This window comes from Girardinichthys multiradiatus, chromosome 6 (assembly GCF_021462225.1).
Source record: "Girardinichthys multiradiatus isolate DD_20200921_A chromosome 6, DD_fGirMul_XY1, whole genome shotgun sequence".
Taxonomy (NCBI): domain Eukaryota; kingdom Metazoa; phylum Chordata; class Actinopteri; order Cyprinodontiformes; family Goodeidae; genus Girardinichthys; species Girardinichthys multiradiatus.
The window spans coordinates 30598862-30615287 of record NC_061799.1 but is presented as its reverse complement, the minus strand read 5'-3'; the positions used below and the strand labels follow the sequence as shown (position 1 = coordinate 30615287).

At 37.6% G+C, this 16426-nt stretch overlaps 1 protein-coding gene across 6 annotated transcripts in view; it reads left to right on the top strand.

The window, feature by feature from the left end:
- The window catches only part of pde1cb (phosphodiesterase 1C, calmodulin-dependent b), a 128330-nt gene that overhangs the window by 101541 nt on the left and 10363 nt on the right, over positions 1-16426 (top strand). For all 6 annotated transcript variants that reach the window (XM_047368559.1, XM_047368558.1, XM_047368557.1 and 3 more), the window contains 5 exons: positions 2304-2404; positions 3269-3397; positions 3817-3918; positions 12005-12125; positions 15347-15428. In XM_047368559.1, coding sequence (XP_047224515.1) covers positions 2304-2404; positions 3269-3397; positions 3817-3918; positions 12005-12125; positions 15347-15428 — 535 coding nt within the window. The remainder of the gene's footprint in view (positions 1-2303; positions 2405-3268; positions 3398-3816; positions 3919-12004; positions 12126-15346; positions 15429-16426) is intronic.

The window sequence follows — 16426 nt, the reverse complement described above, 5'->3', positions numbered from 1 at the left end:
CTATCCAGCACCCCCGACAGGGACGCCAAGAAGGCAGGGTACTCTGCACTACCACTCGGCCCGTAGGCTGAAATGATAGTCAGAGACCTCTCCCCAACCCGAAGGCGCAGGGATACAACCCTCTCATCCACTGGGGTAAACCCCAACACGAGACGGCTGAGCTGGGGGGCAACAAGCAAACCCACACCAGCCCGCCGCCTCTCCCCGTGGGCCACTCCAGAGTAGAAGAGAGTCCAACCCCTCTCAAGGAGATGGGTTCCAGAGCCCACGCTGTGCGTGGAGGTGAGCCCGACTATTTCTAGTCGATATCTCTCGACCTCCCACACAAGCTCAGGCTCCTTCCCCCCCAGCGAGGTGACATTCCACGTCCCTAGAGCCAGCCTAAGCATCCGGGGATCGGGCCGTTGAGGTCTCCACCTTTGTCCGCCACCCAATCCTCTTTGCACCGGTCCCTCACGGTTCCCCCTGCAGGTGGTGGGCCCACTGGGGGATGGCCTCGCGTCTCTCGTTCGGGCTTGGCCCGGCCGGGTCCCGCGAGGAGCAACCCGGCCACCAGGCGCTCTCCGACGAGTCCCGACCCCAGGCCTGGCTCCAGGGTGGGACCCGGCTCCGCCGTACCGGGCGACGTCACGTGCCTCGATATTGTGTTCTTCATGAGGGGTTCTTGAACCATTCTTTGTCTGACCCATCACCTAGAGCCTGTTTGCCATGGGAGACCCTACCAGGGGCATTTAGGCCCCAGACAACATAGCCTCTGGGATCATTTGAGCACTCAAACCCCTCCACCACGTTAAGGTGACGGTTCAAGGAGGGGGGCTTTCGGCTTGTAGTTGGTGATTTGCTTGAGCCCTTTCCAGACAGACGCAGAGTCGTTGGCTGAGAACTGGTTTTGGAGCTTCTCAGAGTACAGTCGTTTGGCCTCTTTCACTGCCTTGCCAAACTTGTACTTAGCCTCTCTGTATATGTCTTTGTCCCCACTCCTGAAGGCCTCTTCCTTATCCAGTCTTAACCTTCTGATTTTAGCTGTGAACCAGGGTTTGTCGTTGTTGTAACTCACCCTGGTGCATGATGGTACACAGCTGTCCTCACAGAAGCTGATGTAGGAAGTCACAGCCTCTGTGTACTCGTCCAGACTGTTGGTAGTAGTCCTGAACACATCCCAGTCTGTACAGCCTAAACACGCCTGGAGATTCTCCACAGCCTCACTGCTCCACTTCCTTGTCGTCCTCACAACAGGTTTGCAGAACTTTAGTTTCTGCCTGTATGCAGGAATCAGGTGGACCATGATGTGGTCGGATTGGCCCAGTGCAGCACGTGGGACGGCGTGATAAGCGTCTCTGATGGTGGTGTGACAGTGATCCACATCTTACCGACCATGCCTCAATGTGCGCACTTATCTATTTATTATGTTTATTATGATGGTTACAGCTAATGGTAAACAACATTTAAGATTAGATTAGACCGATAAATAAAAATAAATTTCAATACAGAGATATGAGCTTAATGAAACATATGTTTAATACCTGCTTAAAGATATTTATTTTTAAAAGGTACTTTCATTCTGAAAAAAAACAAGCTCCATCAGAATTTATATTCTATTCTATATTCTATTCTGTTATATAATTTATTAAATATGAGTAGTATATTCTGGGAACTCTACAGCTGCATGCTGCAAAAGGTTTGAGATTTTATTGAATACATCAGGAATGTACCTATTCTAATAGAAATTGACAGATTTGCTTATGCCTAATAGCTGTGACCTCCTCTTTTCATGTTTGCTGTTGTCAAATACTGCACTTAAAAAGAACTGAACCTGACCTATGAAATTGAAAGCATGCTGTGTTGTGACCTTTTGATAGCAATAATTCATAAAAGAATAAAAGAGAGCATGACCTTTTAATTTATATTTATACTTTGTGAAACCAAGAGTGACAGTGAGAGGGAGAACAGTGGGAGGGTGATGTATAAGAGACTGTTTCCCAATAGATGTTATCTTATCTTCAGTTCTCTATTTTTGCTTTTCTAACTTTTTCGGTGCCTCCTTTTCCTCATTTGTTTGTTTTCATTCCTGATGCTAATGTATTCCTCATGTAAATTCCTCTTCGAATCTTTTATATCATATTCCTCTGTAATATCTTTATGGCCTAATGTGCCGCTCCCTGCATTCCCCATCACTGGTTTCTCATTTCTCTTGTCTAATCTCTGTCCATTCTTTACTCTTGTGTTCACTACTTCCCCATCTTCCTTGCCTGTCATATGCTTCAACTTTTCCATCTTGCTGGATTTCCTCCCTCCTCCTCCAGCATTGGTTGACTGAATTGGAGATCTTTGCCATGATCTTTGCGGCTGCGGTGCACGACTATGAGCACACGGGAACCACAAACAACTTCCATATCCAGACAAGGTAATGGATGATAAACTCAAAAATGCATGGCGCTGACTCACCCGATCAATGATTTCATTTACAGCATGAGGGCTTTCGTGCACACTGTGATCGCCCGCAGTGCAATAATAACAGGATGGATGTGTAGATGAACTCAAAAATTGAAGCCTTAAAAAATTTTCAGTTTTTACTCTACCTCAAAAATTCATGAAGTTTAAAGCTGGAAGGAACATTGATCGCATAGTTCTTTGCAAAAATGTTTTTAAAAATATGAACCTGTTCAAATTTTGTCATGTTACCACCACACTGCACTGGTTTTTCCTTTTACTTTACAATTCTACACTACCTTGAGTTGGTGTATCAGATACATTACCAATACAACACAATGTAGTTTGTGGTTATAAGATGACAAAATGTGGAAAAAGTCAAATTTAAAAAAAGATAGTTTAGCTTCTTTTAGAAATTATATAAATTCTACAACCTTTTGTTGTATCATTTTTATAATAGCTTTCAAAATTTGAAGTAATAATGTTTTTAAAGAAAAAATAATAGTTATATTAGGTAAGAGTTTATGTAGAATTCACTGTATGGAAGCACAATGTCAAAAGAATTAACTTAGCAAAGAGGAAAGTCGTTTTACATTAAATTTAATTTAGATGTTTATTATTTTGCAGGCAGTATTTTTATCATCAAAGACTGAAAACGAAAACTAGATCTTCCATAAAGGCATATAAAGTTTGATCATGTTTAATCTGAAATGCACTTTAAGATGATGCACTTCACTAAGCAAATTAATATAGAATGATTTATATTTTGTCTCCAGGATTTTTGATACCTATACAGACCCGCCAAAGAAAATGGTTTTACTTTTTCTTTATCTAAAAGGTCAGACACAGCTATCCTGTACAATGATCGCTCAGTATTGGAGAGTCATCACGTCAGCGCAGCCTACCGCCTACTGCAGGACGATGATGAAATGAACATCCTCTATAACCTCTCCAAGGATGACTGGAGGTCCGTTGCACATGTTATTGACAGACATGAATGACTGTAAATGGAATGAAAAACCCATCTGAGAATGTTTGCAGACAGACGGGATTTAATGCAAGCAGAAATGTCTGCCATTCTCTACCAATTCAAAGCCCCTAGTCAACCATGTTTTATCTAGATTACCTCTTGACATAAATCAGGCTAATGAGATCATCTTTAGTGTTCAGTGACACTAATGAAGCTATTATGTAAAGACACACTACAAAAGAACCCTCCAATCTGATTCCTTGTGTAATTAAGATGGCACTTGTTAAAGATAATATTACATATAGCTCTCATTTACCTTAAGAACTTTTTAGAATACTTCTGGACTTCAGATTATAAAAAACAGTTGATTAAGCTACTTGTAGCTAATTTGTTTTGTCTCCGGTGTCTTTACTCAGAGAGCTGCGGGCTCTGGTGATCGAGATGGTTCTGGCCACAGACATGTCCTGTCACTTTCAGCAGGTTAAAGCCATGAAGAACTATCTACAGCAGCCCGAAGGGTAAGTGGGTTTAAAACAAATATGTTTCTGTCAATGATGCAACAATGCTGTTGTAAAGCCTATCAGAACAGGTAACTAGGAATTAGCAGTATGAGATCTTCATAGTGTGACACCTTGAATAAAGATTCAGTTCTTTATTATACAGTTAACTGTATCATTTTTTTAAAATCATTTATCATATTTACACAAAGATTTATAATTTAATGCATTGATTTGAAACAGAAAAGCAACAATTATTCCTACTGCTGCTGAAATAATGTAACTTAATTACAGAAACTATAATATCATATTTGATGTGTATTTATTATTTAGATGTTGATAGAGATAATCAACAAAAAAAAATAAACAACCTCTAAATTTAGTAGTAGCTATCATTTGCTTATCGCACAGAATATTTTTTTTTTTTATTTGGCTTTTAATAAAGTAACACAAGTTTAACAAGTTTATATTGGATTGGCTAACTGTTAAGGTAATTAGCCTGCAATTTGCTGCCTAAGAGCTTAGCTTGTTAGCGGAAGTTTTAAAGCATCACCTTACAAAAAACTGATAATGGTGCCTTCCTTGAGTTTTTTTTGCCACCATAAATATTTCCACAGTTTATTTAGTTTTTCTCTGAAGCAATTTAAAAGTGCAGAGGTCTTCTTTCAGCCAGCTGTCCCTCAGTGTGCAGTAACATGTGAAGGAGGGGCAGTGTTATGTCACTACAAAATACTCTACTTTGTCTGTCATCTTATTAAAAGGATTTTTATCTGTAGGAATGATATGAAATTAGAATATTAGCTGTTTTGAACTTTTTTTAAACCTTCGCATGCCTTATTTAGTTCAGGCCTTGAATTATAATTTCAAGTACAAACACAACTCATTTTTATACAATGGAAGACATAGATGGTCATTACAAGTCCTGTGTTCAGACCTCAAAAAGCGGTATGTATTTATTTATAGGAGTTAGACAAGAAATAAGCTTGAGCAAGTAGTTCTAAATCAAATGAGCACAGGTTGCTCATAGTATTTAAGTGAAAACATTCAGTTAAGATCATTTCATTTCTGCAGCATCAGTGTCATCTTAAGACACTTCATAAGACTAACAGGTCCTACTCACACCCAATAATACAGAATCCAAATTAGTCCACATTTAATTCAAAATGATCCAATGCATTCCAGTTCAATCTAATAATATTGCCATATTAAGATTCAACAACATACAGTCTAATTGAGTTGCCAGTTCTTCATAGGGCAACACACAGACAAACAATGCACAACCATGGATGCACACATCCATCCATCGAATGTCTACCTGCTCATCCTTGCAGAGTCCCTTGAGGTAGACACCTGCCATCAGTCACTGGGTCATTGGGCAGGAGCACAAACTCATAGCTAAAGGCAATTTAAGTAATATTCATGATTTGTTCACTGTGGGAGGAAGTTGGAGTACCCACAGAGAACCCATGCATGTACAGAGAGAACATTGAACTTCATAATTAAAGATCCTAGGCCAGGATTCAGATCTTTTGTTACAATGCACAAGTCCAACCTGCTGTGCCACTGTGAACCCGCAAGTTTTATTACAGTACAGACAAATTTGATTCTTTATTGCCAGTTTTTTAAAGATTATATATCTAAAGAAGCCCAGTCGATTGCATTGACCCATTGACTCTGTAAACACAGTTATCACAGAAAAAGCTTTGTAGCCAGAAACAACAGAATAGTTAAATACAAAAGTCTCAAACCTTTTTTCAGCAACTTTCAATTGAAGAAAGTAATGAATAACTTTAGAGAAGGGAACAAATGTCATACATTCCAGTGAGACTGTAGTGAAACCTCCTGGGCAGGGGTGACCTCTGTACATTTTGTTTTATAAAGGAGGCTAATACCTACACTGCTAGAAATGGTACCCAACTGTCAAGTTTGTCTTTTTAGGGACTGGAACAAAAACATTCAAATTGAAAATCTTATACCAAAAAATATAAAAAGCAAGGAATTTCATGTAATCAAATATACAGTACATAAGAAAGCCCAAAATTGTCAATTAAATTACATTAGGGATAACATCGGTACTTATGGTTTAGTTTTTTACAATTTGGAGCTCATAATCTGCATGAATGGATGTAAAACTTTGCATGCAGGTCTTAAAGCCACACAACAAACCACACAAAAAAAGTGTAGCTTAAAGGCCTGAAAAGAAAAGGTGAAGAGAAAGTGGAGCAAGACTCCATTTAATGTGATTGCCAGCAACAGTTGAGGTAACAAAAACAAACCTCTACATGTTTTCATGGACAATTAATAGATTACTAGATAGATAAACTACTGTCTTCATAAGACATAACAGTAAATAAAGAATTTAAAAGTGTAAAAATTCAGTTTAACCTCTGCTTTCTGTTGACATTTTCAGACAGTTCTCAGGTCAGCTATGCTGTGTGCATCTTCCAGGACTTCCTAACAGAATTTCTTTTTTGCACAATTCAAGCACAGGGCCCTCAAGATAACTGCCAGTTGTTGTACAAGCAGTTTAAGGGACACAGCTGGAGAAGAGAAATAAAAGAGCTGTCAAGCACACTATCATGTAACAGCCACAGCCTTGAAAAAGAGTGGCCTGCAATGCACTTGTTAACCTTCAGGCTATTCTTTTTTGATTATGTTAATGTCCAACATGTGTAGCAATCGGAAAATTATTAAAAGGCACCAACATGGAGACAATAGTCTCTCTCTCTCTTTCTCTATAGATGTATAAGAAAAGTGCTGACTGCAGGGTAATCAGTCCGCTATAGTCTTTACACATGCACATAAATACAGGATTGCAGTCTGCAGGCAGCAGTGATGCTGAATAGACTTTAATGTGAAGTAATTCAAACCAGTGTGCTGCAGGCCTGCTTACAGAGCACTTCAAGACTCAATCTGCCATAAATGGAACGCAGGAAAATGGAAGCCAGTCGCTCTCACCCCTGTTTAACCTTGTACTGTGTGTACATGTGCAGAGTGTTTTTGTGGATTTTGTTTGTCTATTCCATGTAGTCTGCCTCTTTTTCATATTTGTCTGTGTTTGTTCGTTCATGCATAAATCCATTAAACAAGATATTTTGATATGGTTATCAGGTGATATTTTACACACCATTTTTGAGGTGGGATGATGCATCTTCATGCTATAATCCAGGGCAGAGGACCGATTAGCCTAATGGTGGCAGTATGATTAAAGAGGGTTTTTTTTTACTCTCTCTTTTTCGATCATCTTGTTTTTGATGGCTTACATAAGAAGAGAAATGTTATTTAGCATCTACATAATGTTGAAAAATGATTTTTACATACACTGCATAAAAAACACAGCCTTTAGTCTTTACTGTCTTCATACATATTTAACTTTTCTTGTTGTTGGTCAGTTAGTATTACCAAAATATTTATATTTACTAAATGCAATAATAATGAGCAAGATGAATTTTATTTTGATAATTTTGCTTAAATTGATAAGTTTGCATTAGTATTAGATTATCTTGATCATAAACAACATTTCAGCTGGGCCCACAGATTTTCTTTTTGCTTGAGATAAGGACTTAAAGAGGGCCACTCGAGAACATTGATTTTGCTATCATTAAGCCCCTTGGTAACTAAATTGGCAGCATAAATAGGTTCTTTGTCCTATTTGAGGTCCCATTTGTACCTAGGTTTTAACTTCCTGGCTCATGTCTTGAGAGATTGCGTCAATATTTCCCAATATTTTCCTCATGATGCCATCTATTTTTTGAAATGCACCAATCTCTTCTTTTTTGCAGCTGTGCACCAAGCCTTCCTGCTTCAAAACATCCCCACAACATGATGATCCTCCCACCCGCTTAGCACCTTCCTCTTTCCTTCAGATGTAACGATGTTCATTATTGCCAAACATTTAATTCTTAGTTTCATCAGACCATAGGACATATCTCCAAAAATTGAGGTCTTTGTCTCTGTTTATTTTCAAACTGTATTTTCAAACTGTAATCTGATTTATTATGTTAATCGCTGCTTCCTGTATGAGTAGCTTTTTGGCCCATGTACATCCAGGATTTGTTTCACTGTGAATAGTGACACTCTTACTAGCTTCAACCAGTATTCTCACTAGGTTGCTTTGGTTCTGCAGTTGACTCACACTTATCATACCAAAACACTTTTATTTCTAGGACACAGTTCCTGAACAGTATGATGGCTAGACATTCTAATGCTGTTTATACTTGCATATAATGGTTTGACTACATTAACATTACATCTTCAGGTATCAAAAATTGTACCCAAGGATGTTTCAGACCACAATTCATTTCCAGATTTCTTTATTTTTCCATGACGTCAAGCAATAAAGCAGTGTGTTTTAGGTGTTGCCCTAATATCCATCCATTGACAGGCCTTCATTTAACTCATAAATTATGTATTGACCAGAATCAGAAAAATGAAACAAAACAAAAATCTCGAGAAAAAAAAAAATTGAATTATTTTGCCATTTAGAAAATTGTAAGAGTTTTAGGCATCCCCACTGACCTAAAACAGGAAACGTTTAGTTTCATTCAGCGAGTAAATAAACAGTTAAACAGTAGCTTCTCATTTTCCTGACTGGCAGCATAAAGCTCGTCTTAATAGACAGCCATTCAGGTAATGAAAAAAATATGACATTCAGATCATGTTAATCCTAAGCGCTTATAGACAAAAAAAACTTTCTGCTTTATTATGGATGTTTCATGTCTTCCTCACAAGTGACAGCGTTCAAGTAACTGACATATTGTTATTGTCAAACTAATCATTAATTCACAGTTTATTTTGAGGTCTTCATACAACTACATACAGTCTCTAATGACTTGTGTTTAAAATCAGACTATACTTTATGGCTTATTTGCAAGTAAATGTTCTGCAGCAATGGTTTAATTATCCCTGATCTCTGCTTGTGTTTAAATCAATTTAAACTGAAAACCAATAATTTATCAGAGTAAACAAAAGGTCCAGAAGAAATAAAAAACAGCCATATTATGTATTTAGTCCTGAAGGCATTCTCTCTGTGTTATTGGTATTGGTTGCTACTGTGACTAGTAATAACCTTCCGTATTAGTCTCTGTTGCAGCAGACTGAAAACTGTCTCTGACCTAAGATACTCGCTTGTTTCATCAGGATAGTAGGCAAAGTGTGTTCAGTAATGGTCATTGTTCTAACCATGTCATCTCTACGTGCTCCAGAGGAGTTGCCAGCATGCAGTGATTTTTAAAAGCTTTACAGTGAAACAAATGATGTGTTGCGAGCGTTGTGGCTTGGTTTTGGTGCTGACAGCTCATATAGTTTGATGATTATTGAGTGATCAGATTCATATCAAATCATAGAAACGACCTTCATTATTTAAAAAAAAATGTTTCTATGAAAACAAAATGTAAAAAATAAATGTTTGCCTTTTAACAAAATGTTTTATGAACCTCATTTCAGTACAATCATGCTAAGCAATATGGAAGCTTTAAATGAGTGCAGCTAAATCTACTCCAATAAACAAGAACATGTTCTTGAAATAATGGTCGTCTTTTGTTTGCAATAGCTGTCTCCAAAGAACAGCATAAAGCCATTATTCCTTTGCATTTAACTGGCCTTGCATGCAAGGAAATAGCTGCAAACAATATTGACAATGAAGGAACGCTTTTTTCAGATCATTTAGAACTTCAAGGTGAAAGATTCTATTGTCATGATGAAGGCTTCAGGATGTGCAACAATGACCATGGCTAGGACATTTACTTCTGAGAATGAAATTGTGTTGCCCCTAGCTTAGAGCTTGCTGAACATCAATATCGCTTGTGTGTGAGAGCATTCGGAAGCACAGTGATGGAAAGACTTTTGGACAGCAATCTTGTTACAACTAGGGCAGCGAAGGAGCCACTTTTGTTCAAGAAAAAGTGCAGACTTAAATCATGCAGAACACAGACAGATGGACAACAGAAGACTGGGGCAAGGTTACCTCTTCTCACAAGTCATCTTTCGGATGATTAGGGACGTCTTTAAAATCATTTTTATTCTATATCTGGTACTGCTGGGGGGGGGGGGCTAAGGCACAATTCTGATCTTTGCCATTAATGAAAAACTATATAAAAACGTCCTGAACTTATTCCAACAAGCCATACACAAAGTTGTCTCAGAGCCCATGGCTAACTCTCAGAAATAGGTGAATAAACAGAAGCCAGCAGGATGTGAGCAACTTCAAGCAATATAAGAAGGCTCATTCAAAGTCAGGATTTGGCTCAAAGAACATTTTCGGAAGAACGAAATATGAAGAAGTGTCGATACTTGAAATATTCACTCTTGACATACATTTGTTGTATTTGCTAGTGAACTCCTTACAATGTATGTAATATGTAACTGCTATTCAGTACAGATGCAGGAAACTAAAATAACAAATTATAAATGATAAGGCCATAAACTCCAATATTTGTGTCACTCTTGTGGCTTTTAGCAGCTGACTCTGATGCCACTTCCCAAGAAAATTCCATTTTAATTAAAGCAACTATACATCATCTTCCTGCAAACTATAGCAGGTCTGTTTATTTACAGAAGAAAAATAACTGTCTCTACCTTTTATGATGTGGGATATTAGAGTAGCTGGTCTTTAGTGGTTGAGGGCAAATGAATGAGGTTTTTTCAGGCACTGTTAGGAGACAGGATGTCTGGCACCAGACTAAGTTGGGAGGGGTACTGTGAAGTCCCACATAGCTGGGCCTTTAAGAATCCTGGAGTTAACACTATCTTAATTAACAACATTTCTTGTGCCCAGTCTGTCCAGATGTCTCTTCACCTTTCTGTGAGGGAGAGAAAGGTAAAATCAAGAGTAAATGGTGGTTTGTATGAGTGTAGATGTTATTATGGATGTGTTAGGGGCCATGATTGGGGTCTAAGGTGACACCAAGGGGATGATAGGGAAGCTTTTGGTTTCAAGGAGGTTGTGAGATTTATGTCTGAAGGCAGGAGAGAGTAATGCTGCACATCCTTATGAGCTTACCTTCCTTCAAGAAAGTGGTTCAAAATAATTGGCTATGTCCAGGGTTGCATCAATCTGAGCACCCTTTACCTTGAAGCCACTGAACTTTTTCATCTCTGACCAGACATCCCACTCACTGTTCTGCCAAAGATTGCTCTGTAGCTTTTTATTATCAACAACACTGCACTATCTTTAAGCTTTACGAGGACACTCTTCAGTAAATCTCTGTATCTCACCCCCAGATGGCTCTTCTCCTTATGTTCAGCAGCTTTTTCAGAAAATGACAATGCTGGGCTTGTTATTGTGGAAGCACCTCATTGTACTGGTGGGGATTGTGATCTCCACAGTTAATGCAGTTTGCCACATAGTCATGGCATTGATGGTACCACAGTGTCACTCACTGATAGCATCCCAGTTAGGGGCCTCATCATAGCTTTTTGGAGTTTCTTCATGCTCCATGACCACCTCCTTACAATTCTTTTGATCACCATATGTGTACTGAACAATAGGTGTGTATGTGGAGGTGAAAAGGAGATGATTATGGCTGTGGCTGTACATCTTGTTGCATAAAATGAGAAATGCGGCAGGATTTTGACCAACAGGTCGATATGCTCTTTTATCACAGTGATTTTGTCCAATTTAAATGACCATTTCTTGAGAATATGTAACGCTGCCTATTTTTTTATCTTTACATAAAATGTGATTCTTCCAGTTGGGCAAACTTGCTGTGAAAGCATTCTCAATGTATGTAATCAACTTTTTTTGTTTGCCAGTTTTGCTACCACATATTATATACAAACCTCTGAGCTTAGCAACATAAATTATAGTGCCAATTTAATTTGTATTGCACTGATTGAGCTATTTTGTATTATGCTTTGCTTCTCTTATATAGGCTGTCAGTTGTAGACCATTTGCTTAAGCAGCTGCGCTATACCTTGTTTCCATCCTTTTTGTTAACCATATACTGGTAAGTAGAAGGGCTTCTTTTGTCCATTTGTTCTAACCTACAAAAACAGCATTTAACGGTTTAAAATTGAGGTTCATGGAAAAACAAGAAATGTTTAATATAGTTTAGCCTTCCATTTTTGTAAATTTTGTGTCTCTCTATCTTTTTTCCCTCTTTTTCAGCATTGACAAGCCCAAAGCCCTCTCTCTACTTCTCCATACAGCTGACATCAGCCATCCAGCCAAACGTTGGGACGTCCACCATCGATGGACCACCTCCTTGCTGGAGGAGTTCTTTAGACAGGTGATTGGGTTCTCCTGAAATTTTCACTTTCATTTACAAAGCTTTGTAAGCTTTTGGAAAGAAAAATGTGTTGATCTCACTATGAAGAAAGTTATTTATAAATAAAACTAATGCAGGGAAATTGCTGTGGTTATAAAGCTTTCTGTGGTGGTCTTTAATGTAACAGCATTTGCTGACTAAATGTTAAAAATGGCTTTATGTATTACCCAGATGGTTTCATTATCAGAGAAAGTACAATAATGAGACCTATGTTGGCTCTAATGTGGGGATACATGAGCACACTGCTGTTAGAGATACAATCATACTTAGGCATTCAGATACATTTTTCTGTTTTCAGTGTTTACATTTACAATGATGCTCAAACGTGCTTAAGTCCCTGTTAAATGCCAGGATTTAAAAAAGATTCCCCTACAAGTTCAATCTTCTTTGGCAAAAGTCTGTCAACATCTCATATCTTGATGTGGTAATAATATGTAACTACTACTATGTTTCACTGTGTTTCACAGTATTTTTGTCTTACTTTTTGGGATGCCCAGTGTTGATTATGTGTCTTTAATAACCTTTGAAACTACGGCCCAAAAGTTTGACCATATGAAATTGTACTAGAAGATTCTGGAAGATTTTAACCAGTCCTGATCGCTTTTGTTGGGAGAATAGGTGTTTGTCTTACAATCCTACTCCGTAGTGTAGGCATGAATAGAATATATGAGATTGCTGTGATATCTAGAACCCAACTAGTACTTGCTGAAAGTTCCTTCAGGTCCCTCAGCACTGCTGTTAAATTCTTGCCAGCCTCCTTGCCATTTGCATTTTGTCATTTCATTGTATAAATGTCCGGTTTTACTAATGTCATTGTCTTATATTTCTTCGAGTTAGTGATGACTGCCTTTACTGTGCCATAGGGTATATGTAATGCCATAGAATTTAGTGGTCTTCTCCTGATTGATACCTTTGCACAATAATCAATCAAACTTAATTTGTGGAGGACTTTACACACCCAAAATGACCAAAGTGCTGTACAGGTCCATAAGATTGAAGAAATAAAAGCATGAAATTAGCAATAAAATCCAACATGTACAGTAAGAGCAGTTAAAAAGAATAAAAGGTAAGAAAATAAGAACTGTTAATAAAACTAGCCTGATGTATACTTCTGCTCGACTGGAATTAAAAGCCAGGTTAAAAAGATGAGTCTTTTAAACTTGATTTAAAATCATTCAGGTGTTGGCCATCCAACACCTGAATGATTGAGCTTCAATAAGCAAGAAGAAGCCCAACTGTTTAAACATTTAAAAACCAAAAGTAAAATCTTAAAAACAATTCTAAAATGCAAAGGCAGATAGTGCGGGGAGGACAATATAGGAGTAATGTGCTCACGTTGCCGTTTACCAGTCAGCAGACTAGCAGCAATGTTTTAGACCAGCTGTAGACGACAAAGAAGAGAGTTGTCCTTCCCAGTATTAAGAGTGTTGCAGTAGTCCAGTTTAGAAGTAACAAAAGAGTGAATCCCCCCTTTCAAGGGCACTATGAGGTAGATATGGTTTGATTTTAGAGATCAACCTCAGATGACAGAAGCTAGACTGGAATACTGCACTGACCTGTTTGTTGAATTTAAAACCGTTATCAAATAAATACCCCAAAGTTCCTGACAGCAGTACAACTAAACAAATTTAAAGGCCCAATTGCAAGTCAGTTGTCCCAAGAATGATCATCTCACTTTTATTTCCATTTAAATACAGGAGGTTAAGCTCCATCCAAGTTTTAATGTCCTTTAAACAGTTTAACAGGTTTCCTACTGACTGGCATCCACTTGCTTCTAGCGGGAGATAGATTTGTAAATCATCCACAAAGCCACAAAAAGACAAATTGTACTTTCTAAAAATGGACCACAGAGGAAGCAGATAAAGGAAGAACAGAAGATGGCTATGATCTTTTCTAACCTTTTTCCAAACTGTGGCTTTAAATTTAAACAACCAAATCCAACTGGGACAGTACAATTTGATTTCTGGTTAATCAAATTCATTCTAGAGGATAGCAGGTTTGTAATTAGGAAGACAGGAAAACTAAAGCTAAATGAAAAGATATTTTCATTTGGATATTTTATCAATTAATTATTTTAATGGTATGCAGATTTAAACCAGGTTATTGAAACTTTTTGCAGCAGATTTGTTTTTTAATTGAACAGTAGCAGATATGTCACAATAAAAGTCCAAAATGCTTTGCAGTTACTTAACATGACCAAACAAATTTGACAATTTAACAGGGGGGTATATACTCTGGAGTTCCACTGTATAAGTAAGTCAAATGGAATTACAGTACAGCACTGGAAGATTGTTATGTATAATTCAGAGTTTGGCAATTGAGTGTTAAATACCACAGTTTTATTCATGAAATAATAGAGGATCTAGAGCCTTATCCTCAAAGATGGAACAGGGGTTGCTGACCATTTGAGATGCTATTAGGTATACTTGGAAAAGCTCCAATTCTTTAATCAGCATCACTTAAGGGAAGTGGAGAACCTTTTGAAACATGGCCAACACAGACAGGCTATTTGAGTAAATCTAAATGTCTTTTGATGACAGATGAAGCAAAGCATTCTCATAATATCAGTGCAATACAGTTGATTTATCTTATCTTCTCTGTTCCTTGTTTAATAGAGCTGGGAAGAAATATCAGGAAGAAAATTATATCGTTAGTGATTAACAGTTTTAATAAAGATTTTCAGCAAGAAATTACCTTAGATCTTTATATGTGGGTTATGTATTTATAAGCTTTAATTCTAAAAATAGACAGGCACCATGGAAGATTAAAATGTATAATATTTCTTCTTGAATAAAACATTGGGCTATAACTGATACATTATGTATTTGTAAATGTTATTAGAAGAGACATAGGTGTAAATTGTGCCACATTCCTTTCATCTGGTTCATTATTAATACTTATTGCCATTGTCATTGTGCCTGCTTCTACAAGGCCTTTGTCTCTTGGGATGCGAATTGACAACAAATAGCTCGCCCAAAGAATATTGCCTCTCGACTGCCCATCTCATCAGTTTGTGACAAACTGGAGGAGAAAATGAAACAAATTTGTGGCCTGAAATGACTTTGGGAGGGACTCAGACAAATCAGAAGTCTGATGACTTGCGTGTATGCCTAAAGGCTGTAGTGTATTTTAGTAGGATCTAATCTAAAGTCCATTCACTGTTGAAATAAATGTGTTTCCAGGGGGACAAAGAAGCCGAACTAGGGCTGCCGTTCTCTCCACTGTGCGACAGAAAGTCCACATTGGTTGCACAGTCTCAGATTGGTGAGTAGCTTTTTTCACTACTCTTTCTTTTGTTACACCTCCCACACTTTTCAAAGTTTTTTTTTCTCAAAGGAGGCTCTTTTGAAATAAAGCCTAAAGCGAGTAAAGGAAATGTACAAGAAAACTTTAGTCTGGTGGGCAATCGTGCTAAAAACACCCACACAATTGTATTTTTACAAAGGGAATGCAAATGATTCTAAAGAAAATACTGTAATTCAGATGTACCTGTAAATGTGTTGATATTATTGCTGTACGTTTGATTGAAAAAGTAGTTTTTCAGTGTATTGGTGGCCTCTGTCTTAACTCACTTTTAAAAGTGTTTAAACATTTTTCAGTTATGACAACAAAGATCAATGATTTTTATCACAATTGCATATTTTAAACATAATAAAAGTCACAGCTAGTTATATTCAAGATATTTTTTTGTTATATTGATTTTCAGTAGGCTTCAACAAAATTCTAAAATAAACACCATCCAGTTCTCAAGTGTCTAATCCACTGAATAGTTGACATTTTTGCAATTCTGCTCTTAATACAGTGATGTGAGTATAACAAGTTGATATTAGCAAGTTAATTAGTTGGGCTATCTGTTTGGGGAGCCAACCTGCAGTGCTAGCTTCAAATGTAAAGAAATATTTAATATGACATTAGATTTCAGTGGTTGTACAATCATACATTTTTATACACCGTTTCCTTAATCCCATGATGCACTGCTTGAATCCTGCTAGCAACAGGATGTAACAGGCATGTTTAAATGTAAACACACACACTCTTACTGAGTAAATATGAACAAAAACAAACTAGTGGGAACATCAACTTTTACACCTTGAAAGATTTAATATCACAAGTACCTTAATCTTGGGGAAAGACTTGAAAAAATGGACTCTGGTCACATTTACCAGCATGTTTATCTGCTTTGCCAGCTTCACTGCGACAAATGAAGGACTGAGGTAAAAATAGAATCAAATTGTGGATTGATCTAGCAGTTTCTATGCTTT